This window comes from Hemitrygon akajei, unplaced genomic scaffold (genome assembly GCF_048418815.1).
Source record: "Hemitrygon akajei unplaced genomic scaffold, sHemAka1.3 Scf000050, whole genome shotgun sequence".
Classification (NCBI taxonomy): Eukaryota; Metazoa; Chordata; class Chondrichthyes; order Myliobatiformes; family Dasyatidae; genus Hemitrygon; species Hemitrygon akajei.
In genome coordinates this window covers 6,493,011-6,520,373 of record NW_027331936.1, presented here as the reverse complement: position 1 = coordinate 6,520,373, position 27,363 = coordinate 6,493,011, and the positions used below count along the sequence as shown (strand labels likewise).

At 46.7% G+C, this 27,363-nt stretch overlaps 1 protein-coding gene across 1 annotated transcript in view; it reads right to left on the bottom strand.

Annotated features, from left to right (window-relative positions):
* Window positions 1-811: 811 nt before the first annotated feature.
* Window positions 812-27,363, bottom strand: part of LOC140721103 (NACHT, LRR and PYD domains-containing protein 3-like) — a 107,367-nt gene continuing 80,815 nt past the window's right edge. The window contains exons 6-11 of the mRNA XM_073035968.1: window positions 25,335-25,506; window positions 25,160-25,225; window positions 15,693-17,430; window positions 14,976-15,062; window positions 14,651-14,821; window positions 812-986 (exon numbers count right to left, since the gene is read on the bottom strand). Coding sequence (XP_072892069.1) covers window positions 812-986; window positions 14,651-14,821; window positions 14,976-15,062; window positions 15,693-17,430; window positions 25,160-25,225; window positions 25,335-25,506 — 2,409 coding nt within the window. The remainder of the gene's footprint in view (window positions 987-14,650; window positions 14,822-14,975; window positions 15,063-15,692; window positions 17,431-25,159; window positions 25,226-25,334; window positions 25,507-27,363) is intronic.

The window sequence follows — 27,363 nt, the reverse complement described above, 5'->3', positions numbered from 1 at the left end:
TGCATTCAAGAGAGAGTTATATAGAGCTCCTATAGATAACGGGGTCAAGGGATATGGGGAGAGGGCAGGAACGGGGTACTGATTGTGGACGATCAGCCATGATCACAGTGAATGGCGATGCTGGCTAGAAGGGCCGAATGGCCTACTCCTGCACCTATTGTCTATTGTTGATTGTCTATTTAGGACCCTGGTCAGACCACACTTGGAGTACTGTGCTCAATTATGATCGCCTCACTATAGGAAGACATGGAAACCATAGAAAGGATGCAGAGGAGATTTACAAGTATGTTGCCTGGATTGGGGAGCATGCCTTATGAGGATAAGTTGAGTGAACTCGGCCTTTTCTCTTGGAGTGTCAGAGGATGAGAGCTGACCTGAGCGAAATGTACAAGAGCATGAGAGGCATTGATTATGTGGTTAGTCAGAGTCTTTTTCCCAGGGCTGAAATGGGTAGCACGACAGGACATATTTTCAAGGTGCCTGGAAGTAAGTACAGAGGAGATGTTATTGGTATGTTTTTTTTAACACAAAGTGGCGAGTGCGTGGATTGGGCTGCCGGCGGCGGTGCTGGATGCGGAAACGATAGGGTCTTTAAGAGACTCCTGGATGGCTACTTGGAGCTCAGAAAAATAGAGGGCTATGGGTAAAGCCTAGGTAGTTCTGAGATAGGGACATGTTCGGCACAGCTGCGTTGGCCGATGGGCCTGTACTGTGCTGTAGGTTTTCTATGTTTCTTTGTTTCTACTGATCACATTAATGTTCAGTGTCAGACACCCAGTGACTGTAAACACGATCTCCCACAGTCTGTTACTTACACCAGTTTCTGTATTTTACACTCCGGGTTCCTCAAAGCCGCAGACACCAGTTTCACTCCTGAATCTCCCAGTTTATTACCACTCAGGTTCAGCCCCGTCAGTGATGGGTTTGTACTGACAGCGGAGGCGAGATCCTCGGCACCAGAATCTGTGAGAACGACATGGTTCAGCCTGGAGATGAGTGAGAATGACGGTGAAGGACACAGAGAGACAGGAGACGGAACAAATACTCAGTGTTTATCAGTAACACAATGAATGATTTATTTTTTCTTCAGTATGACTGCGCAAGTCGGCCAGTGAGAACAGCGAGAAGAGTTTAAAAGGAAGACAGATTTACAGAGCGAGCGTCAGAGGAACGGGAGACAGAGTAGGAAGGATTTGGCTCAACGGGGCTTCGGCGATAAAGGGTCGAGGCGAGGTAGGTTATCTGTTTACAATACAGACAGAGAGTATGTGTGTGAGGCTGGTTTTCTGTGCCCGCTGTCAGATGTGGGAGATCCTGGAGACTCCCAGCCTCCTGGTCGGCAACATCTGCACCCGGTGTGTCGAGCTGCAGCTCCTTAGGGACCGAGTTAGGGAACTGGAGATGCAGCTCGATGACCTTCATCTGGTCAGGGAGAGAGGGGAGTTACAGGCAGGTGGTCACACCGGGGCTATAGGAGACTGAAGAAGTTGGTGACAGTCAGGAGAGGGAAGGGCAAGAAGCAGGTACTAAAGAGTACCCCGGTGGCTGCACCCCTTGAAAATAAGTGCTCCTGTTCGAGGACTGATGGGGGAGGGGGAGCAACAATGGCTACACCTCTGGCACAGAGTCTGGCCCTGTGGCTCAGAAGAGCAGGGGAAGGAAGAGGATGGCAGCAGAGATAGGGGATTCTATTGTTAGTGGGTCAGACAGGCCATTCTGTGGATGCAGGAAAGAAACGCTGATGGTAGTTTGCCGCCGAGGTGCCAGGGTCCAGAATGTTTCTGATCAGGTCCAAGATATCCTGAGGTGGGAGGGAGAACAGCCAGAGGGCGTGGTACATATTGGTGCAAATGACATAGGTAGGAAAAGGGAGGAGGTCCTGAAAAAAAAACACAGCGAGTTAGGAAGTGAATTGAGAAGCAGGACCTCAAAGGCAGTAATCTCGGGGTCACTGCCTGTTCCACAAGACAGTGAGTATAGGAATAGGATGAGGTTGAGGATGAATGCGTGGATGAGGGATTGCAGCAGATATTCAGATTTCTGGATCGCTGGGACCTCTTTTGGGGCAGGCGTACCTGTACAAAAAGGATGGGTTGCACTTGAATCCCCAAGGGACCAATATCCTGGAGGGAATGTTTGCTAAAGCTATTGGGGAGAACTTAAACTAGAAATGTTTGGGGGTGGAAACCGAACTGAAGTGATGGAGGAAAGGGGAGGTTGTCTCACAAATAGAGAAAGCTTGGAGACAATGCGAAAGGAAGGATACACAGGTCATGGGACGCGCTCAGACCAATGGTTTGAGATACGTCTATTTCAATGAAAGGAGTATGATGGATAAAGCGTATGATCTTAAAGTGTGATTCAGCACTTGGAGCTATGATGTACACTTACACTACACGGTGCATCCGCAAAGGAAACAGCATTATGAAGGACCCCATGCACCCCTCATACAATCTCTTCTCCCTCCGGCAGTCTGGGAAATGGCTCCGAAGCATTCGGGCTTTCATGACCAAACTATGTAACAGTTTCTTTCCCCAAGCTATCAGACTCATCAATATCCGAAGCCTGGACTGACACCTTGCCCTATTGTCCTGCTTATTATTTATTGTAATACCTGCATTGTTTGTGTGCACTTTATGCAGTCCTGTGCAGATCTGTAGTCTAGTGTAGCTTTCTGTGTGTTGTTTTTTATATTAGGTAGTTCAATCTAGTTTTTTTCTACTGTGTCATGTAACACCATAGTCCTGAAAAACGTTGTCTCAATGTTACTATGTACTGTACCAGCAGTTATGGTCGAAACGACAATAAAAGTGACTTGACTTGACTTAACTTGATGTTGTGGCCATTACAGAGACTTGGATGGTGCAGGGGCAGGAATGGCTACTTCATGTGCCGGGTTTTAGATGTTTCTGAAAGGACAGGGAGGAAGGCAAAGGAGGTGGGGGCATGACACTGTTGAGCAGAAATTGTGTCACGGCTGCAGAAAATAAGGAAGTCATGGAGGGGTTGTCTTTGGAGTCCATGTGGGTGGAAGTTATGAACAGGAAGGGGTTAATAACTCTACTGTGTGTTTTGTATAGACCACCCAACAGTAACAGGGACATCGAGGAGCAGATAGGGAGACAGATTCTGGAAAGGAGTTATTAATAGCAGGGTTGTTGAAGTGGGAGATTTTAATTTCCCAACTATTGATTGGCATCTCCCTAGAGTGAGGGGTTTAGATGGGGTGGAGTTTGTTAGGAGTGTTCAGGAAGGTTTCGTGACACAATATGTAGAAAAGCCTACAAGAGGGGAGGCTGTACTTGATCTGCTATTGGGAAATGAACCTGGTCAGGTGTCAGATCTCACAGTGGCAGAGCATTTTTGAGAGATCTTTGGAGAGAGATAGTAACAGAAAAGTTAGGGAAACCTTTAATTGGAGTAAGGGGAACTATGAGGCTATCAGGCAGGAACTTGGATACATAAATCTGGAAGATATGAACCTGGAACATTATATGGCTAGCAGTTAGGAGCTTAAAAATGAAATTAGGAGAGGTAGAAGGGGCCATGAGAAGGCGTTAGTGGAGAGGATTAAGGGAGAGTTAAACTAGATTTGCAGGGGGGTGGGAACCAGAGTGGATAGTGGAACGGGGGTAAAAATAAATGATGTTAGTAGTTCATGCAAAGTCATAAATAGTAAGGTTGTGTGTGGTGGTAACAATCTTCTGAGGTGTGCATATTTCAATGCAAGGAGTATTGTGGGAAAGGCAGATGAGCTGAGGGCCTGGATTGACATGTGGAATTATGACGAAATAGCCATTACTGAAACTTGGATACAGAAGGGGCAGGACTGTCAGCTCAAAGTTCCAGGGTTCCGATGTTTCATGCGTGACAGAGGCAGAGGGATGGGGGGGGGGGTGTGGCTTTGCTAGTCAGGGAAAATATTACAGCAGTGCTTCGGCAGGAAAGATTAGAGGACTTGTCTACGGAGGTTATATGAGTGGAGCTGAGAAACAGGAAAGGTATGACCTGTTTGTTAGAGTTTGTGAAATGTGTTTGTGAAAGTTTTCTAAATCAATATATAGATGTACCAACTAGGGAGGATGCAATATTAGATCTCCTATTTGGAAATGAGTTAGGGCAGGTGACGGAAGTGTGTGTAGGGGAACATTTCGGTTCCAGTGATCATAACGTGATTAGTTTCAACTTGATCATGGATAAAGATAGATCTGGTCCTCGGGTTGAAGTTCTAAACTGGAAAAGGGCCAAATTTGAAGAAATGAGAAAGGATCTAAAAATCGTAGATTGTGACAATTTTCTCTCTGGCAAGGTTGTGATTGGTAAGTGGGAGGCCTTCAAAGAAGAAATTTTGAAAGTGCAGAGTTTGTATGTTCCTGTCAGGGTTAAAGGCAAAACGAATAATAATAAGGAACCTTGTTTCTCGAGGGATATTGGAACTCTGATAAAGAAAAAGAGAGAGATCTATAACATGTATAGGCAACAGGGAGGAAATAAGATGCTTGTGGAGTACAAAAAAGTAAAAAAAAAAATACTTAAGAAAGAAATCAGTAGGGCTAAAAGAAGAAATGAGGTTGCTTTGGCAGTTAAAGTGGAGGATAATCCTGAGAGCTTCTACAGGTATGTTAGGAGCAAAAGAATAGTAAGGGATAAAATTGGTCCTCTTAAAGATCAGAGTGGTCGGTTATGTATGGAAACAAAATAAATGGGAGAGATATCAAATGGTTTTTTATTGCATTCTGTATTTACTAAGGAAACTGGAATGAAGTCTATGGAAACAAGGCAAACAAGTAGGGAGTTCATGGAACTTAAACGGATTAAAGAGGAGGAGGTGCTTGCTGTCTTGAGGCAAATCAGAGTAGATAAATCCCCAGGACCTGACAGGGTATTCCCTCGGACCTTGAGGGAGACTACTGTTGAAATTGCAGGGGCCCTGGCAGAAATATTTAAAATGTCGATATCCACGGGTCAGGTGCCGGAGGATTGGAGGATAGTTCATGTAGTTCCATTGTTTAAAAAAGGTTCAAAAGTAAACCGGGAAATTATAGGCAGGTTTGACATCTGTAGTAGGTAAATTATTGGAAGGAATACTAAGAGATAGGATCTACAAGTATTTGGATGGACAGGGACTTATTAGAAACAGGCAGCATGGCTTTGTGCGTGGTAGGTCATGTTTAACCAATCCATTAGAGTTTTTCCAGGAAGTTACCAGGAAAGTGGATGAAGGGAAGACAGTGGATGTTGTATACATGGACTTCAGTAAGGCCTTCGATAAGGTCCCAAAAGGGAGTTTAGTTAGGAAGATTCTATCGCTAGGTACATATGGAGAGGTAGCAAATTGGATTAGACATTGTCTCAATGGAAGAAGCCAGAGAGTGGTAGTGATGTGACAAGGACATGCAGGAAAACGAACCCAAGTGCAGGACTCGGACGCGGAGGCAAGATCAGGAGGCAGAATCACCGTAGCGACAGTAGAATCGGGACCAGGCTGTGAGGACGTGGGAGACTTGGTTTACGGAGTGATACGGGGTTGAAGACTAGGAGCAAGGTCCTCTCTCTCTCTCTGAGAGTCGACCAACAATCTGGCAAGGGCTGACCGGAGCTGTCAGAGTCTTATCCTCTGGTGGCTAATTGGAACCAGGTACTGGTGATTGAGAGGAATTGGAAAAGATTGGGAATCATGTGTAGGGATTAAGGACTAATTAGGGAGAAAAGGGAAAATGTGGCAAATGCCAGCCAGGACCATGACAGTACCGCCTGCTGAAAGGGAGCCTCCCGGCGACTTTCCCGGCTTGTCGGGATGGTCCCGATAAAAGTCCTGGATGAGGAAAGGATCCAGGATAAAGGAGCGGGGAACCCAGGAACGCTCCCCTGGACCATACCCTTCCCAATCCACCAAGTACTGGAACCCTTTGCCCCTTCGGCGCACATCCAATAGTCGTCGGACGGTGTAAGCCGGATGGTTGTCAATGATTCGGGCTGGTGGGGGAGTATCGGGCGGTGGACCCAGGGGGCTGACCGAGACTGGTTTAACTTGGCAGACATGGAAGGTAGGCTGGATGCGTAGGGAACTCGGTATCTTCAATCGGACCGCCGCAGGATTGATAACCCGTTCGCCCCTGAACGGTCCTAAGAAGCGAGGAACGAGTTTTTTATGCTCATTCTTGAGCAGAATGTCTTTGAAGGACAGCCATACCAACTGCCCAGGTTGGTACTCCGGTGCCGGGCTCCGGTGTCGGTCGGCTGTTTCCTTGTAGCGATCCGCTGAGCGGGCTAGGGTCGCACGTGTGTCGTCCCAAATCCTGCGGCACCGGTCGATATGATCGCGGACGGATGGTACTGCAATCTCTGCTTCTTGTGCGGGAAACAACAGGGGCTGGTACCCCAGTGAGCACTCGAACGGGGACTTTCCTATGGCTGAACTCACGAGGGAGTTGTGGGCGTACTCGTCCCACGGGAGTTGGTCGCTCCAGTTGTCTGGGTTGTTTTCTGTCACGCAACGCAACGTTGCTTCCAGGTCTTGGTTAGCCCGCTCCGTCTGTCCATTTGTCTGGGGGTGGAAGCTGGATGATAGGCTGACTGATGAACCCAAAGCTCGACAGAATGCTCTCCACACCTTGGAGACGAACTGTGGACCTCGGTCCGAGACGACGTCGGCGGGAATTCCGCGGAGGCGGAAGACGTGGCGGACAAGGAGGTCAGCGGTCTCTTGGGTCGAGGGGAGGTTAGGTAGGCCTACAAAATGCACAGCCTTCGAAAATCTGTCCACCACGGTGGGGATGGCCGTATTCCCTCGGGATTTGGGCAGACCTGTGACGAAGTCCAGAGCGATGTGCGACCATTTGCGGTCAGGAACAGGCAGGTGGGGAAGCAATCCCGCAGGCGGCCGATGATAGGCCTTCCCCCGGGCACAAGTGGGGCATGCCGCGACGTAGGAGTGGGTGTCTGCCTCCATGGAGAGCCACGAAAAATATCTTCTCCAGAGTGCCAGGGGTCGATAACTTCCGGGGTGGCAGGCAAACTGAGACGCATGCCCCCACTGGAGGACCTGAGATCGGACGCGTTCGGGCACATAGAGGCGGCCGCTGGGTGCCTTACCCGGGTCCGGGTCATTCCGTTGGGCTTCTTTTACCACGGACTCGATCTCCCAAGTTAGGGAAGCAACCACGCAGGACGGGGTGATGATCGTTTCTGGACTGGAGGTGTCCTCCCTGGCGTCATATTGGCGGGAGAGCGCGTCCGGTTTTCCGTTCTTGGACCCTGGGCGGTAAGTGATGGTAAACTTGAATCGCCCAAAGAATAATCCCCAACGGGCCTGGCGGGAGTTCAGGCGCTTGGCGGTCTGAATGTACCCCAGGTTTTTGTAATCTGTCCAGATGACGAATGGATGCTCTGCCCCCTCTAGCCAATGCCTCCACTCTTCCAACGCCAGTTTGACAGCCAATAACTCTCGATTTCCCACATCATAATTCCGTTCCGCGGGGGACAACCGGCGGGAAAAGAAGGCACCCGGGTGAACCTTTTCGTCCGTACCCGACCGTTGGGACAGGGCTGCTCCTACCCCGGAATCTGAAGCGTCCACCTGCACGATGATTTGTCGGGACGGGTCCGAATGGATCAGGATGGGGGCGGTAGTAAAGCGTCTCTTTAAGTTACTGAATGCTGCTTCCGGTTCGGTGTCCTAGGAAAAGGATGTTGAGGGCGAGGTAAGCCGGGTGAGGGGGGCGGCCACCCGACTGTAGTCCCTGATAAAACGGCGGTAGAAGTTCGCGAACCCCAGGAACCGCTGGAGTTGTTTGCGGGTCGTGGGCCTAGGCCATTCCTCCACTGCACGGATCTTCTCGGGGTCCGCTCTCACCTGCCCGCCTTCGATGATGTATCCTATGAAGCTGACCGAAGGGAAAAGAAACTCACATTTCTCTGCCTTCACAAACAGTTGGTTTTCCCACAGCCTCTGAAGGACTCTACGGACATGACGAACATGTTCTTGCAGGCTGCGGGAAAAGATCAGAATGTCGTCTCGATAGACGAACACGAAACGGTTAATGAAGTCCCTTAACACATCGTTGATGAAAGCCTGGAAAATGGCGGGAGAATTAGTAAGGCCAAACGGCATTACCAGATATTCGAAATGGCCCAGAGGGGTGTTAAATGCTGTCTTCCACTCATCCCCTTCCCGTATCCTAACGAGGTGGTAGGCATTCGGTAGGTCCAGCTTGGAAAAGATGGTCATTCCGTGTAGCGGGTCGAAGGCTGAACTCATGAGAGGTAGTGGGTATTTGTTCTTAATGGTTATATTGTTCAAGCCTCGATAATCGACGCAGGGGTGAAGCGATCCATCTTTCTTTTCCACAAAGAAGAACCCGGCGGCCACAGGCGAGGAAGAGGGCCTGATGAGGCCCGCTGCGAGGGTCTCGCCCATGTATTTCTCCATGGCCTCCCTCTCTGGTCGCGATAAATTATAGAGGCGACTGGTGGGCAGCGGGGCCCCAGGGAGAAGGTCGATGGCACAGTCTTAGGGCGGTGCGGAGGCAGGGCAACTGCTCGTTGTTTGCTGAACACCTGTCTCAGGTCGTGGTATTCAGCAGGTGTACTGGAGAGGTCAAGGTCTTCGGAGACCGGCGGGGTCGCCAGAGCCTCCCTGGAGGTGGGGCCAACTGTAGTCAGTGGGCGTGACATGCCGGACTCCATCTGACTATCCTCCCGGCGGTCCAATCGATCTGGGGATTGTGGTGGTCCAGCTATGGGTATCCTGGTACCACCGGGGCTTGAGGCGAGTGGATTAGATCGAATCTAACCTTCTCGTGGTGGTTACCGGACAGGACTAGTGTTAAGGACGGAGTGCGCTGGGATACCTGAGTCAGCAGCCTACCGTCCAGGCCCCGGGCTTCCAAGGGGGTGGTGAGTGGTTCCCGAGGGATTCCGGCCCCGGCGGCTACGTCATCCAACAGATTGCCCTCAGCGCCGGAATCAGCTAGGGCCGATAGGCGGCAAGGACTGTTGCTGGAAGATCACAGTGGCTGGGATCTGCATCCGGGTTTGGGGCGGGGGGGTGAAGGGAGTATTGTCCACCCCAGCTGCATTGGTTCTACTTCCAGGACGGTGTGGACAGATGGAGCAGGAAGGAAACTTGGGGGAGCCGAGGAAGGCGAATTGGTGGAAGGTAGGGAACGGGCCGTGGATTTACCCGAGGAGTTGGGTGACTAGTACTTTCCCCCCGACGCTTCCGCAATCGGTTGTCCAGCCTGGTCGCTAAAGAGATTAACGCGTCCAGGCTGTCCGTGTCATCTTTCGCTGCCAGTTCGTCCTGAATCCTTTCTGTGAGACCCTGACAGAACACCTCCCGTAGGGCCTCGTCGTTCCATCCTGAGCCGGCTGGTAGGGTGCGGAATTCGATGGCATATTTAGCCGCACTCCGTGGACCCTGACACAGGGTCAGCAGGTGTCTGGCGGCGTCCTTTCCGTGAAGGGGCTGTTTGAAAACCTTCCGCATCTCCGAGACGAAGGTTGGGAAGGAGGCGCAGAACTCGGGTTGGTTGTTCCAAATAGCCGTAGCCCTTGCCAGGGCATCCCCTCGCAGCAGCCCCATGACTGGATTGGATAGTGGACTACTTGACAGATGGACCTCAGTATGTGCGGTTGGGAGACTGTAGGTCTGACACGGTGGTCAGCAGCACAGGAGCGCCGCAGGGAACCGGACTCTCTCCGGTCCTGTTCACCCTGTACACATCAGACTTCCAATATAACTCGGAGTCCTGCCATGTGCAGAAGTTCGCTGATGACACGGCCATAGTGGGGTGTGTCAGGAATGGACAGGAGGAGGAGTATAGGAAACTGATACAGGACTTTGTGATATGGTGCAACTCAAACTACCTGCGTCTCAATATCACCAAGACCAAGGAGATGGTGGTGGACTTTAGGAGACCTAGGCCTCATATGGAGCCAGTGATCATTAATGGAGAATGTGTGGAGCAGGTTAAGACCTACAAGTATCTGGGAGTACAGTTAGACGAGAAGCTAGACTGGACTGCCAACACAGATGCCTTGTGCAGGAAGGCACAGAGTCGACTGTACTTCCTTAGAAGGTTGGCGTCATTCAATGTCTGTAGTGAGATGCTGAAGATGTTCTATAGGTCAGTTGTGGAGAGCGCCCTCTTCTTTGTGGTGGCGTGTTGGGGAGGAAGCATTAAGAAGAGGGACGCCTCACGTCTTAATAAGCTGGTAAGGAAGGCGGGCTCTGTCGTGGGCAAAGTACTGGAGAGTTTAACATCGGTAGCTGAGCGAAGGGCGCTGAGTAGGCTACGGTCAATTATGGAAAACCCTGATCATCCTCTACATAGCACCATCCAGAGACAGAGAAGCAGTTTCAGCGACAGGTTACTATCGATGCAATGCTGCTCAGACAGGATGAAGAGGTCAATACTCCCCAATGCCATTAGGCTTTACAATTCAACCGCCAGGACTTAAGAACTTTTTTTTTAAAGCTATTATTAATGCTTTTTGAGTTAGTGATTTAGATGCATATCATATTTTTACTGAGTTAAGTATTGTATGTAATTAGTTTTTGATAAAAAACAAGTGTATGGGACATTGGAAAAAAGGTTGAATTTCCCCATGGGGATGAATAAAGTATCTATCTATCTATCTATGACGTACGCGATCTTCGACGTGTCTGCTTCGTATGTTCGTGGCTGTTGCACGAAAACCAGGGAGCATTGCAGTCGGAATGCCCTACACCTCCCTAGGTCTCCCGCGTGGGGTTCTGGCTCCGGAACATACGGCTCTCGAGAGGATCTTGTTGCCGGTTCCAGGGGCACAGACGGCCCAGGATGCCCGGATGGGTCGGCCGGAGTTTTCGGGGGGCGGCGGTGTGGCGGACTAAGGAACACGGACATCTGGTCCACCTGTTCACTGACCTTCCCCACACTTGTGGCCAGCGTATGGAGGTGTTCCGTAACTTCCCGGAGCAATTGGTCGTGGGTGCACAGTAACTGGCCCTGGCTGGCGAGGGCCTGTTGCATGGGATCCGAGTCCAGTGGGTTCATGGCTGTCCAGATTGTTCTGTGACAAGGATGTGGCAGGAAAACGGACCCAAGTGCAGGACTCCGACGCGGAGGAAGGATCAGGAGGTAGAATCTCCGCAGCGAGTGCAGAATCGGGACCAGGCTGAGTCAGGACTTGGTTTACGGAGAGATACAGGGTTGAAGACTTGAAGCAAGGTTCCTCTCACTCTGAGAGTCGACCAACAATCTGACAAGGGCTGACCGGAGCTGTCGGAGTCTTATCCTTTGGTGGCTAATGGAAACCAGGTGCTGGTGATTGAGGGAATTGGGAAGGATTGGGAATCAAGCGTGGGGATTAAGGACCAATTAGGGAGAAAAAGGGAAAACGTGGGAAATGCCAGCCAGGACCATGACAGTACCGCCTGCTCAAAGGGAGCCTCCCGGAGGCTTTCCCGCCTTGGCGGGTTGGTCCCGATAAAAGTCTTGGATGAGGGAAGGGTCCAGGATAAATGAGCGGGGAACCCAGGAAGGCTCCCCTGGACCATACCCTTCCCAATCCACCGTACTGGAATCCTTTGCCCCTTCGGCGTACATCCAATAGTCGTCGGTCTGTGTAAGCCGGATGGTTGTCAATGATTCGGGCTGGTGGGGGAGTATCGGGCGGTGGACCCAGGGGGCTGACCGAGACTGGTTTAACTTGGGAGACGTGGAAGGTAGGGTGGATGCGCAGGGAAAACGTGAGAAATGCCATCCAGGACCATGACAAGTGGTGGATTGCTATTCTGAGTCGAGGTCTGTGACTAGTGGTGTGCCACAGGGATCAGTGCTGGGTCCATTGTGATTTGTCATCTATAACAATGATCTGGACGATAATATGGCAAATTAGACCAGCAGATTTGCTGATGATACAAAGATTGGAGGTGTAGTGGACAGCGAGGAAGGTTTTCAAAGCTTGCAGAGCGATTTGGACCAGTTGGAGGAATGGGCTGAAAAATAGCAGATGGAGTTTAATGTGGACAGGTTTGAGGTATTGCACTTCGGAAGGTTAAACCAAAGTAGAACATACAAGGTAAATGGTAGGACACTGAGGAATGCAGTAGAACAGAGGGATCTGGGAGTACAGATACATAATTCCCTAAAAGTGGCGTCACAAGTAGATAAGGTTGTAAAAAGAGCTTTTGGGTCATTGCCCCTTATAAATCAGAATATTGAGTACAAGAATTGGAATGTAATGGTAAGGTTCTATAAGACATTGATGAGACCAAATTTGCAGTATTGTGCGCAGTTTTGGTCACCTAATTACAGGAAGGGTATTAATAAGATTGAAAGAGTGCAGAGAAGGTTTACAAGGATGTTGCCAGGACTTGAGAAACTGAGTTACAGAGAAAGGTTGAATAGTTTAGAAATTTATTCCCTGGAGCGTAGGAGAATGAGGGGTGATTTGATAGAGGTGTATAAAATTATGATGGGTGTAGTTAGAGTGAATGCAAGCAGGCTTTTTCCACTGAGGCCAGGGGAGAAAAAAAGAGATGTCATGGGTTAAGGGTGAAGGGGGAAAAGTTTAAAGGGAACATTGTGGGGGGCTTCGTCACGTAGTGAGTGGTGGGAGTGTGGAAAGAGCGGCCAGATGAAGTGGTGAATGCGGGCTCACTTTTGACATTTAATAAAAACTTGGACAGGTATATGGATGAAAGGGGTTGGAGGGATATGGCCACGTGCATGTCAGTGGGGCTAGGCAGAAAAATGGTTCGGTACAGCCAAGAAGGGCCAAAAGGCCTGTTTCTGTGCTGTAATGTTCTATGGTTCTATGGTTCTAAAACCCTAAGGCATTCTACAAGTATGTGAAGAGCAAGAGGATAAGACACGAGAAAATAGGACCAATCAATTCTGACAATGGAAAAGTGCGTATGGAACCGGAGGAAATAGTAGAGGTACTTAATGAATTATTTGCTTCAATATTTACGACGGAAAAGGATCTTGACTTGCAGCGTATGAAATGCTTGAGCATGTAGATGTTAAGAAAGTGGATGTGCTGGAGCTTTTGGAAAGCATCAAGTTGGATAAATCACCAGGATATGACGGGAAGTATCCCAGACTACAGTAGGAAGCGAGGGATGACATTGCTGAGCCTCCGGGAATGCATCATCAATGAGGACGGGAGAGGTTGCGGAGGATTGGAGGGTTGAGGATGTTGTTCCATTATTCAAGAAAGGGAGTAGATATAGCCCACAATATTATAGACCAGAGAGTCTTACCTCAGTGGTTGGTAAGTTGATGGAGAAGATCCTGAGAGAGAGGATTTATGGACATTTGGAGAGGCAAAATATCATTAAGAATAGTCAGCATGGCTGTGTCAAAGGCAGGTCGTGCGTTACGAGTCTGATTGAATTTTCTGAGGATGTGACTAAACACATTGATGAAGGTAGAGCTGTAAGGTATAAGCTACCCCATGCAAGGCTTATTGAGAAAGGAAGGAGTCATGGGTTCCAAGGGCACGTTGCTTTGTGGATCCAGAACTGGCTTGCCCTCAGAAGGCAAAGAGTGGTTGTAGATGGGTCATATTCTGCATGGAGACCGTTATGCATTGGTGTGCCTCGGGTAACTGTTCTGAGACACCTACTCTTTGTGATTTTTGTAAATGACCTGAATGTGGAGGTGGAGTGATTGGTTATTAAGTTTTCTGATGACACAAAGGTTGGAGGAGTCGATAGTGTGGAGGGCTGTCAGAGGTTACAGTAGGACATTGATAGGATGCAAAACTGTGCTGAAAAGTGGCAGATGGAATTCAACCCAGATAAGTGTGACGTGGTTCATTTTGGTAGGTCAAATATGATGGCAGAATATAGTATTAATGGTAAGACTCTTAACAGTGTGGAGGATCAGAGGGTTCTTGGGGTCCGAGTCCATAGGACACTCAAAGCCGCTACGCAGGTTGACTCTGTGGTTAAGAAGGCATACGGTGTATTTGCCTTCATCAACCGTGGGATTGAGTTTAAGAGCCGAGAGTTAATGCTGCAGCTATATAGGACCCTGGTCAGACCCCACTGTGCTCAGTTCTGGTCGCCTCACTACAGGAAGGATGTGAAAACCATAGTAAGGATGCAGAGGAGATTTACGAGGATGTTGCCTGGATTGGGGAGCATGCCTTATGAGAACAGGTTGTGTGAACTCGGCTTTTTCTCTTGGAGCGACAGAGGATGACAGGTTACTTGATAGAGGTGTACAAAATAATGAAAGGCATTGATTATGTGGTTAGTCAGAGTCTTTTTCCCAGGGCTGAAATGGGTAGCACGACAGGACATATTTTCAAGGTGCTTGGAAGTAGGTACAGAGGAGATGGCATTGGTATGTTTTTTTTTACACAAAGTGGCGAGTGCGTGGATTGGGCTGCCGGCGGCGGTGCTGGAGGCGGAAACGATAGGGTCTTTAAGAGACTCCTGGATGGCTACGTTGACCTCAGAAAAATGGAGGGTTAAGGGTAAAGCTTAGGTAGTTCTAAGATAGGGACATGTTAGGTACAGCATTGTGGGCAGAAGGGATTGAATTGTGCTGTATGTTTTCTATGTTTCTATGTATCTTCTGATCATATTAATGTTCAGTGTCAGACACCCAGTGACTGTAAAGACAATCTCCCATAGTCTGGTACTTACCCCAGTTTCTGTATTTTACACTCTTGGTTCCTCAGAGCTGCAGACACCAGTTTCACTCCGGAATCTCCCATTTTATTACCACTCAGGTCCAGCTCCATCAGTGATGGGTTTGTACTGAGAGCGGAGGTGAGATCCTCGGCATCAGAATCTGTGAGATCAACATCCATCAGCCTGGAGTTGAGGGAGAGGGACGGTGAAAGACACAGAGAGACAGGAGACGGTACAAATTCCAGTGTTTAACAGTAACACAATTACTGATCACATTAATGTTCACTCACAGACACCCAGTAACTTTAAACACAATCTCCCACAGTCTGGTACTTACCACAGTTTCTGTATTTTACACTCCGGGTTCCTCAGAGCCGCAGACAATAGTTTCACTCCTGAATCTCTCAGTGTATTATTCCCAAGTCTAAACACAAACAGACAGATTGATGAACAAAGTGATTCAAACCATGGGTCTGAGAGAATTTCTCTCACTCGGATATTTCAGGAAACATTAAACCCTTCAGTAAATCACGGATCGGAGTTCCCATCACTATCAATGTCCCTCACTGCCCAGCTCCAGGGGATTCACCGAATGTCAGTAATTTAGACTGTCCTTCCAAACTCCACCCTGTAAACTCCACATATTCTGTCTCATTCCCCGATGGTTAATAAAGTGTTCCTGATATGAGAGATATGAGGGGCAGGGATGAAGGCTAAGAGAAAGTCCCACAGTGATGAAGATTTGTGAATGGGGAAATGTCGGTGGGAAATGACACCACCTGAGGAAAAGGAAGGGAAGACAGAACCTGAAGGAGGAAGGGGGATGAGGAAGAGAGATCCCACAGCAGGAAGGGGGGTTGTGATCTGAGATCTGACAGCAGAAGGGTAATGGGTAAGACAGGATGGGGAACAGTGACCACACATGATGATGGGGGGTGGCATTTGTCACAATTCTTCACAATCTGATTTACTACAGTTCTACCCAAATCCCTTTACATTGAGACAACGCAATGGAACAGTCTCACAGTTCAGAGTGAGAGATAAATCGAGTTACCTCAACTCCTGGCACTTGTGCAACACGGGTCCCAGCCGCTGGATTCCTTCACACTGAATTTGGCAGTTCCATAGGTCGAGGTGTTTTATTGTATCACAGAATCCGATGACATGAGACAGGACTGCGCAGTCAATCGGGGTCAGTGTCATTCCATAGAATGAAAGACTTTCCACAGATCCCAGTGTTTCCTGAGCTAGTCCACGATTCTGAGACTCAAACAGGTAGTGCAAAGTGTTCAGGAGGCTCCTTTTACCAGCTTCACTCCCAGTGTTTTCACTCTGGCGTTTACCCTCCTCCCTCACCCAGTCAATCACCCGGCAGGTTGTTTCATGACGAAATGGACCCAGAAACTCCTCCAGTCCTCGAGCTGTCATTGGGGAAGAGAGACCAGCAACAAAACGAAGAAATACCTCAAATCGCCCATCGGACGTGTTGTGGGCTTCAGTGAGGAATTTCAGGATATCCCCGGGGTGTGGATTCAGGAATTGTGCGAGTGCAGCTACAAACTCTTGGATAGTGAGGTGTGGGAATGTGTACAGCACGCTCCGGGCGCAATCCTCTCTCTCCAAAAGCTCCATCAGGAACCCGGACAGGAACTGGGAAGGTTGCAGACTGTAGTTGATCAAATCTCCATCTGTAAACACAATCTTCTTCCTGGACACTCCTCTGCAGGCCATCTGACCAACCCTGAGTAACACATCACGGGGGTTCTCAATCTCACGACCGTGGTTTTTCAGGATGCTGTAAATATAGTAGGAGTACAGTTGGGTGATGGTCTTGGGAACTCGGTGTGGGTCCCTGACTCTTTGTGTGAAGAAGGGGCCCAGTGCCAGAGCGAGGATACAGCAGTAGGAGGGGTTGTAGCTCATGGTGTAAAGGATCTCGTTCTCCTGCACGTGTTTGAAAACAGCTGCTGCCACCGTCTGATCTTCAAAATGCCTGATGAAATATTCCTTCCGTTCCTCACCAACAAATCCCAGGATTTCGGCCTGGACACCAATCTTCGCCTTTTTCAATAAATGTAACACAGTGGGGCGGGTGGTTACCAGCACTGAACACCCTGGGAGCAGCTTGCCCTGGATTAAACTGTACACAATGTCTGACACTTCACACCACCACTCGGGATCTGGGCACTGGTGCCTGGGTTCTGTGTCTCTCCGACTGTCAGCAAAATCGATTTTGTGTTTGAATTCATCCAAACCATCGAATACAAACAGCAATCCTTCTGGGTTCTTCCAGACCTCTCTCAGTAAATTCCCAAAGTAAGGATATTGATCCAGAATCAGTTCCCTTAGGTTTATTCTGCAGTTAATGGAGTTTAAATCCCGGAATTTGAAACTGAAGACAAACTGGAATTGTTGGTATATTTTCCCCGAGGCCCAGTCATAAACGATCTTTTGAACCATTATAGTTTTCCCCATTCCCGGCACTCCGGCGACTGCTGCCGAACTTACAGACTTGGATTTACTCCGGGAAAAGCTGCTCTGGAATAACTGATCAGTCCGGATTATTTCCAGCTCTCCACGGAGATGTGTTTCTCTCCACTCCTCGTGGTCTCTGCCTCTTGCCAGCAGCTCATGTTCCACCAGTCTCCGATCTCGAACAGTAGAAATGACCGTGAGCTCGGCGTATCGATCAACGAGCTGGAAATCCTTCACCTTCTCCCTCATCAGTATCGTGTTCACTCTCAGTGTTTCAGTTTGTGCCCGCAGGGTCTCCTTGTGTTTCTGTTGAACATCTTCCATGGGAACAGAGAACATGGTCAAAATGTTAAATAGCTCAACTGACAAAGAACTTTATAATTGCATTTCAACATTCAGTGTTTGAGATTACATGAATTAATTTCATAGTTCCGTGGATATTAGGACAAACTAAAATTCTGTTCACAGACACCGGAACTAACAGTGATTCCCAGGAAATATCCAACCCTCATATTCTGACAGTAATTACTTGTGAAGGCGAACATTCCCCTGATATCCTATTGCAATCCTGACCACACTCCCGTTAAAACAACATTTCACTGCATTTAAGGCATTGTTTGCATCACTTGCAGACGATGTTAATGTTGATCTGGTGTGGAACTATGGAGAGCAGGACACTGTGCATTTTGGCAAAGCTGCACACTGGGGATTCACAGGTGTCCACTGCTCTTGCATCAAAACAGGAGCAGAATGTGCGGGAAATACTCGTCGGGCAGCATTTGTGGAGAGAATCACATTGAAGTTGCTGATTTATAACTCATCGGAATGACAAGAAAGAAAATGTGTAGTTTGCAATCGCAGTGATTGAGTGGAGGTTTGGCCCTTCTTGGCTGTGCCGAACCATTTTTCTGCCTAGTCCCACTGACCTGCATCTGGGCCATATCCCTCCATACCCCTCTCATTCATATACTTGTCCAAGTTTCTCATAAATGTCAAAAGTGAGACCGCATTCACCCTTTCATCTGGCAGCTCATTCCACACTCCAACCACTATCTGCGTGTAGAAGACCCCCCCCCCCCCCAATGTTCGCTTCAAACTTTTCCTCCTTCACCCTTAACCCATGACCTCTGTTTTTTTCTCCCCTGGCCTCAGTGGAAAAAGCCTGCTTGCATTCACTCTAACTACACCCATCATAATTTTATTCACCTCTATTAAATCACCCCTCATTCTCCCACGCTCCAGGGAGGTCAGGTTTTTTTTTGGGATCTGTGCTCCTAAACTGTAGAATAGAACACCTGAAACTGCAGTACTGTGCAGAAGTCTGATGTATTTATTACAACTGACAACATTTTGTCTTTAATTTTCTAGTTTGCACTTTATCCCGTTGTGATGCGGTTTGAACGGCATCGTTTGGATGAAAGGTGTTCTATAAGTAAGTTGTTGTTCTTGTTGTTTATTGTGTAAAGCCTTTGGGATGATACTAGTTATCGATATTACGATTGGGATAATGAATACCCTGTTCGTGCTCCATGGTCTTTCATTTTCCCCTTTCAATTCAACATATTTCTGGTGTTTTTTTACTAATTCATTTCTGTAAGTTATGTGTGTTTGGAATGGCTACATCTATTTAAAAAGTTGATTTTGCTTGTTTATCCTGTAAAATTATATCCGAGCGTTTATCGTGGATTATTCTATCTGAAATAATGATCGGTCACAGTATGATATGAAGGACTCTAACTCTAAAGGTGGAGCAGGCTTGTACTTACAGTAAGTTATGGTGTTTTTCATCAGTTGTAGTTTAAGCACAATTTTTGGGAATGTTGTCCACCACTTGATAGTGCTTGTGCAAGTAATGAGATTCAGTTAAACTACTGCAGGATCCTGTAAAGTGTTGGATTGTTTCAGGTTTCCCTTGTAATTTTCAGCATTTATCGTCTTGAACCTATTGGTCTTTTATTCTGTATTATTGATAACTATATGTGTCCTGTATTGCTACAATGATCCCTTCTGTTTCTGGAAAGGGGTCTCCAACTCTGAGCCAGGGGCTCGACACTTCCTTGTCAACATCTAGTTGGCTCAGATAGTGTGGATGTCTACCATGGGGAGTACGACTCTTCCATTGCTTAACATTTTCTACTATTATGATAGTTTCTTCACTTTTATGGGTTATGCTTTCATTACTGTTCAGTGATGTGTACCCCTTATCAGAATTACATATGCTTGTACGGAGTGCTGAATCCTCCTTGCGTTGATTAAAGTATATCCTTAGAACTAATTGTGGATTTCAGAGAAGGCAAGATGACGGAACACAACACACCAATCCTCATAGAGGGATCTGATGTGGAAAGAGTGAGCAATTTCAAATTCCTGGCTGTCAATATCTCCGAGTATCTAACCTGGAACCAATATATCGATGCCGCTACAGATAAGGCACAACAGTGGCTATATTAACCATATAACCATATAATCAGGAGTTAGATAATCAGAATCATATAATCATATAACCATTTCATCAGGAGTTTCCAACATCACTCGAATATTTCTACAGGTGTAACTTGCAGAGCATTGTAACTGGCTGCATCACGGTCTGGTTCATGGGGACTACTGTACAGGATCGGAGTAAGGCGCACACTCAACGATTCAGGAACAACCTCTCTGCCATCCAGTTTCTGAGTGGACATTGAACCCATCGATAGTTCCTCACTAATCTCTTTATTTTACTTCTATTTTTGCACAACTTATTTCATTTAATATTTCATATAATCACACAGACATGCATAGCTCTACATGCTCAACTTCCAGGGCCTGAAACCATTCTGCTGTTCAGCCAGCTCCATTGGACAGGCCACGTGCCTCACACGGAGAACTCCAGGTTACCGAAAGCAGTACTCTATGGAGAACTCTGTCAGGGCAAGAGAGATCGTGGTGCCCCGCGCAAGAGGTACAAGGACCAAATTAAGCAGCAGCTCTCTCAGGCAAATATGGAGGTCAACGAGTGGCAGCCGCTGATCCACGACAAAGACAAGAATTTTGAGGAACCCAGAAGAGCGAATGCTGAAGAGAAAAGGAGATGCAAGAAGGATTCAACTACCCAAATGCACCTATCCGCGCTGTCCCCGGGTCTCAACTGCTCCCCAGTCCGCAGATCCAGAATTGGCCCCTACAGTCACCAATGATCCTGCCCTCGCTCCAAAGTAATTCTTCCCTCCTGATCTTCGCAAGCAAGGAACCATTTATACATAGCGCGCGCGCGCGCGCGCGCACACACACACACACACACACACACACACACACACACACACACACACACACACACACACACACACACACACACACACACACACACACACACACACACACACACACACACACACACACACACACACACGAAGAGAAAAGGATTTAGAGTATGCTTCCTGGTCATTAATGTTTGGTGGAACCCCGGAATGTCCATGCCCTCAAATCCTTTTGTTCCCCGGACCTGGTGTACCTGGTGCTGCTGTGTAAACCTTTCTGGCTGCCGAGGGAGTACACGGCTGTTATTATCACAACTGTCTGATAACAACGTCCCCCAGCTGTGTGTTATTATCATAGAGGGGGGATGTTTTCCACCAGAAGCCGGTCAGGACTGCCCAAACCAGAAAGTTTGGATCAACAGTTCCGTGTGAATAGCACTTGCCGCGTGACCGAGAGCTTACATTGCCGGTGATCAGCAGGAGCTCAAGAAATTCAGCTCCGATCTGTGCAATGTCATCCAGAGAGCGAAACGACAACACAGAGACAGGATTCAGGCTCCACTCTCCACAAAGAACACACACAGCTTATGGCAAAGTCTGCACACCATCGCAGACTTCAAATCTAAGCACAGTGGTGCTGCCTCTCTCCTAGATGACCAAATCTTTTTTTACGCTCTGTTCGATATCGCCAACCCTGAGCCCCCGAGGATAGCTGCCAAAGTGACCTGCACCTTGGTCATCTCTGAGGCTGAATTTCGCAGGTGTTTCTAAGGAGTGGACAGTTGCAAGGTTGCGGGACCGAACGGCATCCCAGGGCGGGTACACAGGATGTGCAAGGCCTAACTGGCAGGTGTGTTTACGGATATTTTTAATCTCACCCTCTCCCAGTGTAGAGTTCCCTCCTGCTTCAAAACATGCACCATTGTCCCTGTACCTAAAACGACTAAGGCAACATGTCTGAACGTCTGGTGTTCTGTCTCACTCACCTCAATAATAAGCAAATGCTTTGAGAGGCTGTTCATGGACTACATCTGCAGCAGGCTGCCACCCACACGGAACCCCCTATAATTCACCTACCGACACAACCGATCGACAGATGACACAGTGGACACTACTCTGCACACCGTCTTTAAACATCTGGAGAAGGATGCTTATGTGAGAATGCTGTTCTTGTACTGCAGTTCAGCATGCAACACCATAATTACCTCCAGGCTCGAGAAGAAGCTGAGAGACCTCGGCCTTGACCCTGCCTTGTGCAGCTGGATCGTGGAGTTCCTGTCAGATCGCCTGCAAGTGGTAAGAGTGGGTTCCCTCACCTCTGCCCCTCTGACCTTCAACATAGGTGCCCCTCCGGGCTGTGTCCTAAGCTCTCTCCTTTACTCTCTGTAGACACATGACAGTGTCGCCAGCCACAGCTCCAATCTGCTAATTAAATTATCTAATGATACTACATTGATTGGCCAAATCTCAAATAATAACGAGGCAGCCTACAGAGAAGAAGTCATCACCCCGACACAGTGGTGTCAAGAAAACAACCTCTCCCTCAATGTCGCAAAAACAAAGTAGCTGGTTGTAATGTTGCAAAAACAATCTGAATGGAGACAGGATAACCCCTATTGACATCAATGGATCTGGGGTTGTGAGAGTGAACAGCTTTAAGTTCCTCGGCATTCACATCACTGAGGTCTTCACGTGGTCTGCGCACACCAGTTATAGAGTGAGAAAAGGCACAACAGCGCCTCTTTCACCTCAGATGGGTGAGAAAGTTTGGTACGGGCCCCCAAATGCTAATGATTTTCTGCAGGGGCACAACTGAGAGCATCCTGACTGGCTGCATCACTGCCTGTTATGTGAACTGTACTTCTCTCAATCGCAGGGCTCTGCAGAGAGTGGTGCGGACAGCCCAGTGCATCTGTAGATGTAAACTTCTAGGTAAAATCCATGCATTTCAGAGACAAGGGGTAAAAAGGGCCCGAGGGATCATTCTGGGCCCAAGTCTTACCAAGTAAAAACTGTTCCAGCTGCTACCATCCGGGAAACGGTACCGCAGCTGAAAAGCCAGGACCAACAGGCTCCACGACAGCTTCTTCTACCAGGCCATCAGACTGATTAATTCACGCTGATACGATTCAATTTCTACAATTATATACATAAACACACACTCACCGCACTCGCTTTACCATAATTGTGCTGCTGGCGCAGAAAAACAATTTTCACGACATGTGTCCATGATATTAACCCTGATTCTGAGAATTTTTATCTGGCTGTTGTCTCTTTTTTTTTAGATCATCCTCATACTCTCCTCGTTCATATCGATCTAAGTGCGTTCCAGTGTACATGGTGTTTTCTAGAAATTGCTGTTTAAGCTCTTACTTTTCTTTGCATATTTTCTAGATCTGTTTCAGACCAGGATATTTTACCAAAATTATACGTCAATATGGGATAGTGAGTGTTTACTACCTTTGTTCTATTTTTACTGTTCAGCTCTGTTTGGCAGACTTCCTGGATCCTCGGTGTAAATTCTGATTTTCTTCAGGCTTGCAGTAAATTTTGTTGGAAGGTTTTCCTTTATCACACGATGATCTATTTTCTTTGCTCATTGATATCCTTATTATATGTTTCATATTCTGTTGCATTGTATGCTGATGCTCTGTTTGATATTCCACTGGCTCTATTGCACCTATCATTATGTTTCATGTTCTGTAATTTTCTAGTCTAAACTTCATGCTAATATCTTTGGAAATTAGTCCTGTTATTTGAATTGTTTGTTTCAGCTTTACTCATGCAAGAGCAAATAATTTCAAATCAATGTATAGCTGTGTCAAGGTATAATTCATATTTATTTCTGATTAGATACCTGATTTTTGTCCTTTTCAGTAAATTATGAGCGTGTTTAAAGTCAAACAAAACCATGATGGGGTTAGTGAGTCGCTCTGGAAACTCCCTCAATTTATTCTGATAATGGTGGTTGTTCTTTTGTGGTTGCTAATATGACGATTATTTTACACCAATGGTTCATCAGTTATTGTAGACATTTCACAAGTATTGGATGAATTTTATATATATTCGGAATTTCTCTTAAACACGTGAGGGACAGATTCCAATATTTTTTTTTTGATAGACAATATAACACTGAAAGATTTCTGCTTTCCACAGGGTTTGAAGTAGAATTACATAATCTGTTTTCTGTTGTTCATACCCGAACGGTATTCTTTCTGCTCTCCTGTGAGTATATTGTGGTTATCTAAGTGAGTTGTTACTGTTTACGAGATGCACGATGCTACAATTTTATATATAAAATTGTCTTATTATTATTAAGAGCCAATAACAACATAGTAGGTGACCATTCGGTTGTCTTATAAGTGCAGAATTAAAGCTGTCCTTGAGGCTGATGGTACATACCTTCAGCCTTTTATATCTTCTGCCCCATGGGAGTATGACAGAGTGGGTTAGGGTTCAACACCAAGATTTTGGGCGGGGTTAGCGTCTTGCTAACTTGATTGTGTTCTTTCAGGGGGTGACAAAGGGTAAAGTTACACACAGAAATTGTCCGCTTGGATATTAGTAGGGTGTTTGACAAGACCCCACATGGGAGGCTCATACAGAAAATTAACATGCTTGGGAACTGTGTGAATTGTCCTGGCTGCCGGGAACCCACACTGGGAGAAATTTCTTTCACTGGCGGGTGGTGAATCTGTGAAATTATTGTCAGAGATGGCTGAAGAAGACACGTCATTGGATATATTTAAAATGCAGGTCGATATGTTCCTAATTTGGAAGAGCGTCTACATTTACAGAAGGAAGAGTAATGGGGTCAAGTCTATACGCGGAGCAAATTCACCGAGCCGATTTGCTTAATTCTGTTCCGAGGTCTTATGGTTTTAGGGTGCATCTGGAGTATTCTGATTGTCCTGCTCGTGGAAGCATCGGAGCGGGTGCAGAACAGGTTCATAAGGGGGTTGCCTGGATTCGGTGGCATGTGCTACAAGTAGAGGTTTGATAAACTTGGTTTGTTTACTCTGGTCGTCGAATAGAGATCTGACAGTGGTGTACAAGTTTGAGAGATAAGAGTTTGGGTCGACAGCCTATATATTGTTCGTTATTTTTTTTTTTACATAAGACTGGAGTCTGTTTAAGGTGAGAAAGGTGAGAAAACACTCTGTGTTTTTTTCACAGAGTGGGGATGCCTGGAATTTACTGTGTAGGTCATGTCCAAGGCAACTATGTTATAGATGCTCCTAGATAAACATGAATGTACAGGAAATGCAAGGATATGGTCAATAATATAAGAAAGGATACCAAAGTATTCTTTTTTTATTTCCCAGATATATAAAGAGTAAAAAAAGGGAAATAGTCGATATCGGGCCGCTGAAAAATGATGCAGTGATGGGTGAAAAGGAAATGCCAGACACACTCTGTGAAAGTCATTAGCGGAATTACAAAATGTAAAGAACATCAGTGAACAGAATTGCGTGTAGTACTATTACAAAGGAAAAGGGGTCTGGAAGATGAAAGGTCTGAAGATAGAAACGTCACCTGGACTGGGTCATACAGTGTATCAGGAGCCTGTCTGAAGTGTGTGGGGATTCCTAGAACGTGAGGACCTGGAGTGAAGGTTTCACCAGAACCAACAGCTGGATTAACAGAAAAACACATTGTAGAATATTCAGATAGCAAAGAGAGATTCTTTGAATTGTTACTTGAATACAGAGATTAGCGAATGACTAATGGCGAAGTTTGATTCCCAGGTTTTGCCAAGTCACAGACTAACATTTGAGATGTGGTTTGAACTGTGCATTTCATCACTCACCTATCAGTTGAGTCGGTAACTCAGATAACCCTTGGGCAATGTTCATGTATTCTTGTGGATCAGGACCTTTTTTATAATCAAAAAAAAAATCCATGGAAACAGAACTAAAATAATTAAAATAACTAAAATGTTTATCTCAATGTGCCTTTGTGTTCAGAGCGTGGTTTTAACATACCGAGTTCCTGTATTTCCCTCAGTATTCTGTCCAACTTCGGTAACTCAGTCCTCCATATCAGAAAGGATTCCCACATCACCCTCCGGGCCTGGGAGCCTTTGCCATTCACCAAACTGAGGAAGAGTCTGGAACTCTCTGTCCGGTTTCCCTTCTCTGTCAGTTCAGTGACTTTCTACAAAAGGAAAACAATGTATTTATTGTGGAGCAGACAGACAGACGTGGAGAATGTGGAGGAAAATATCTGTTCATGGCCCCATTAGCTTCAGAACAGATGCAGTCACTGGGCTGCTGCCTCATCCTCCCTGGGTTCAGTCATTAACAGAGAAACAGTAACTGAAGGAAATTCTAAATCAATATTGTGTAAGAATAAGGATTCACTGACACCCTGCGGTAAATGCAACTTGATTAATCTACTTCTCCGTCAATGTGCAATATTATATCACAAAAATGTGACGAGTGGAAGAGAGCGAGAGAGCAAAAAATGGATGGGTGGCATCACTGAACCGTGGCTGAAAGAAGATCATATTTGGGTGCTTACATCCAAGGAAAAATTTTGAATCGAAAGGATAGGCAGGTGGGTGAAAGTGTTAGATTGGCTCTGTTGTCATTATAAATGTAAAGTTCTGAGAAAGAGTTGATATTGGATTGGACGATGGAGATGTTAAGAAACTGCATAGGTAAAATGACTCTGATGGAAATTATATACTGGCCTGTTAACAGTAACCAGGATGTGAGCTACAAATTACAACGGGGGAGAGAAGAGGCATGTAGAAAGGTCAATGTTAAAATAGTCATGGAAAATTTCCAAATGCAAGTAGAATATCCTCCACTGCACCCGATTTGATTAGGGAGCTTAAGCTAAATAAACCATTAAGAGGCAGTGATCATAAAATAACAGAACTCACACTGCAGTTTGAGAGGGAGAAGTCAAAGTTTGATGTATCCGCATTACAATGGAATAAATGAATTACAGAAGGAAGAGAGACTTGCTGGGCAAATATAAATTCGAAAGTAACACTAGCAGGGACAATGGCAGAGCAGGAATGGCTGCTTTTTCTCGGCCCAATTCAGAAGGCTCAGTACAAATGATCACAAATATACAAGATTATTCTGAAGGGAGGATGATCAACCGTGGCTGACGAGGTAGTCAAAGCAGCACAAAAGCAAAGGAGAGGGCATAGAGTATTACAAAATATAGTAGAAAGCTGGAGGACTGGGATCTTTCTACAAACCAACAGAAGGCAATTAAAAGCCGTAAATAGAGAAAATATGAAATATGAAGGTAGGCTAGCTAATTAGGTACAATAGCTTACGAAAAGGTCCGTCTGATATATGAAGAGTGAAAGAGAGGAAAGTGGATATTGGGGCACTGGAAAATGACAGCGGAGAGGTACGGTCACTGGACAAGCAAATGGCAGAAGGTGTTAGTAAGTATTTCTGCGTCAGTCCTCACTGTAAAAACACTAAAACTTGCCAGATATTTGACAATGTCAGGTGACAGAAGTGAGTGTATTTGCAATTATTAAGAAGAAGGCGCTCGGGAAGCTGGAAGTTCTGAAGACAGAAGAGTCCAGATCAACTGCACCCGATTGGTTCTGAAAGAGGCGGCTGAAGAGATTGTGGAGACATTAGTAATTATCGCTCAAGAATAATTAGAATTTGGAATTGTTCTGGGAGACCGATCATTTTAAATTATAGGCCAGTTAGTCTGATCATCGTTTGGGAAGATGTCAGCAGTCGATAATTGAGTATAAGGTTTCGTGGTATTTGGACGCACATGATAAAAAGGCCAAAGTCCATGGAAGGAAATCTCCTCTGACAGACCTGTTGGAAGTATTTGAGAACATAGCATGCTGGGTTGACAACGGAGAGTCAGTGAAAGTTGTTTACTTGGACTTTCCGAGGAACTTTGACCAGGTGCCCCACATGACGCCGTTTCACAAGACAAGAGCCGACAGTAGGACAAGGGAGATACTAGCATGAATGGAGGATCCATGATTATCTCCAGACAGATTTTGTCTGACTGTCA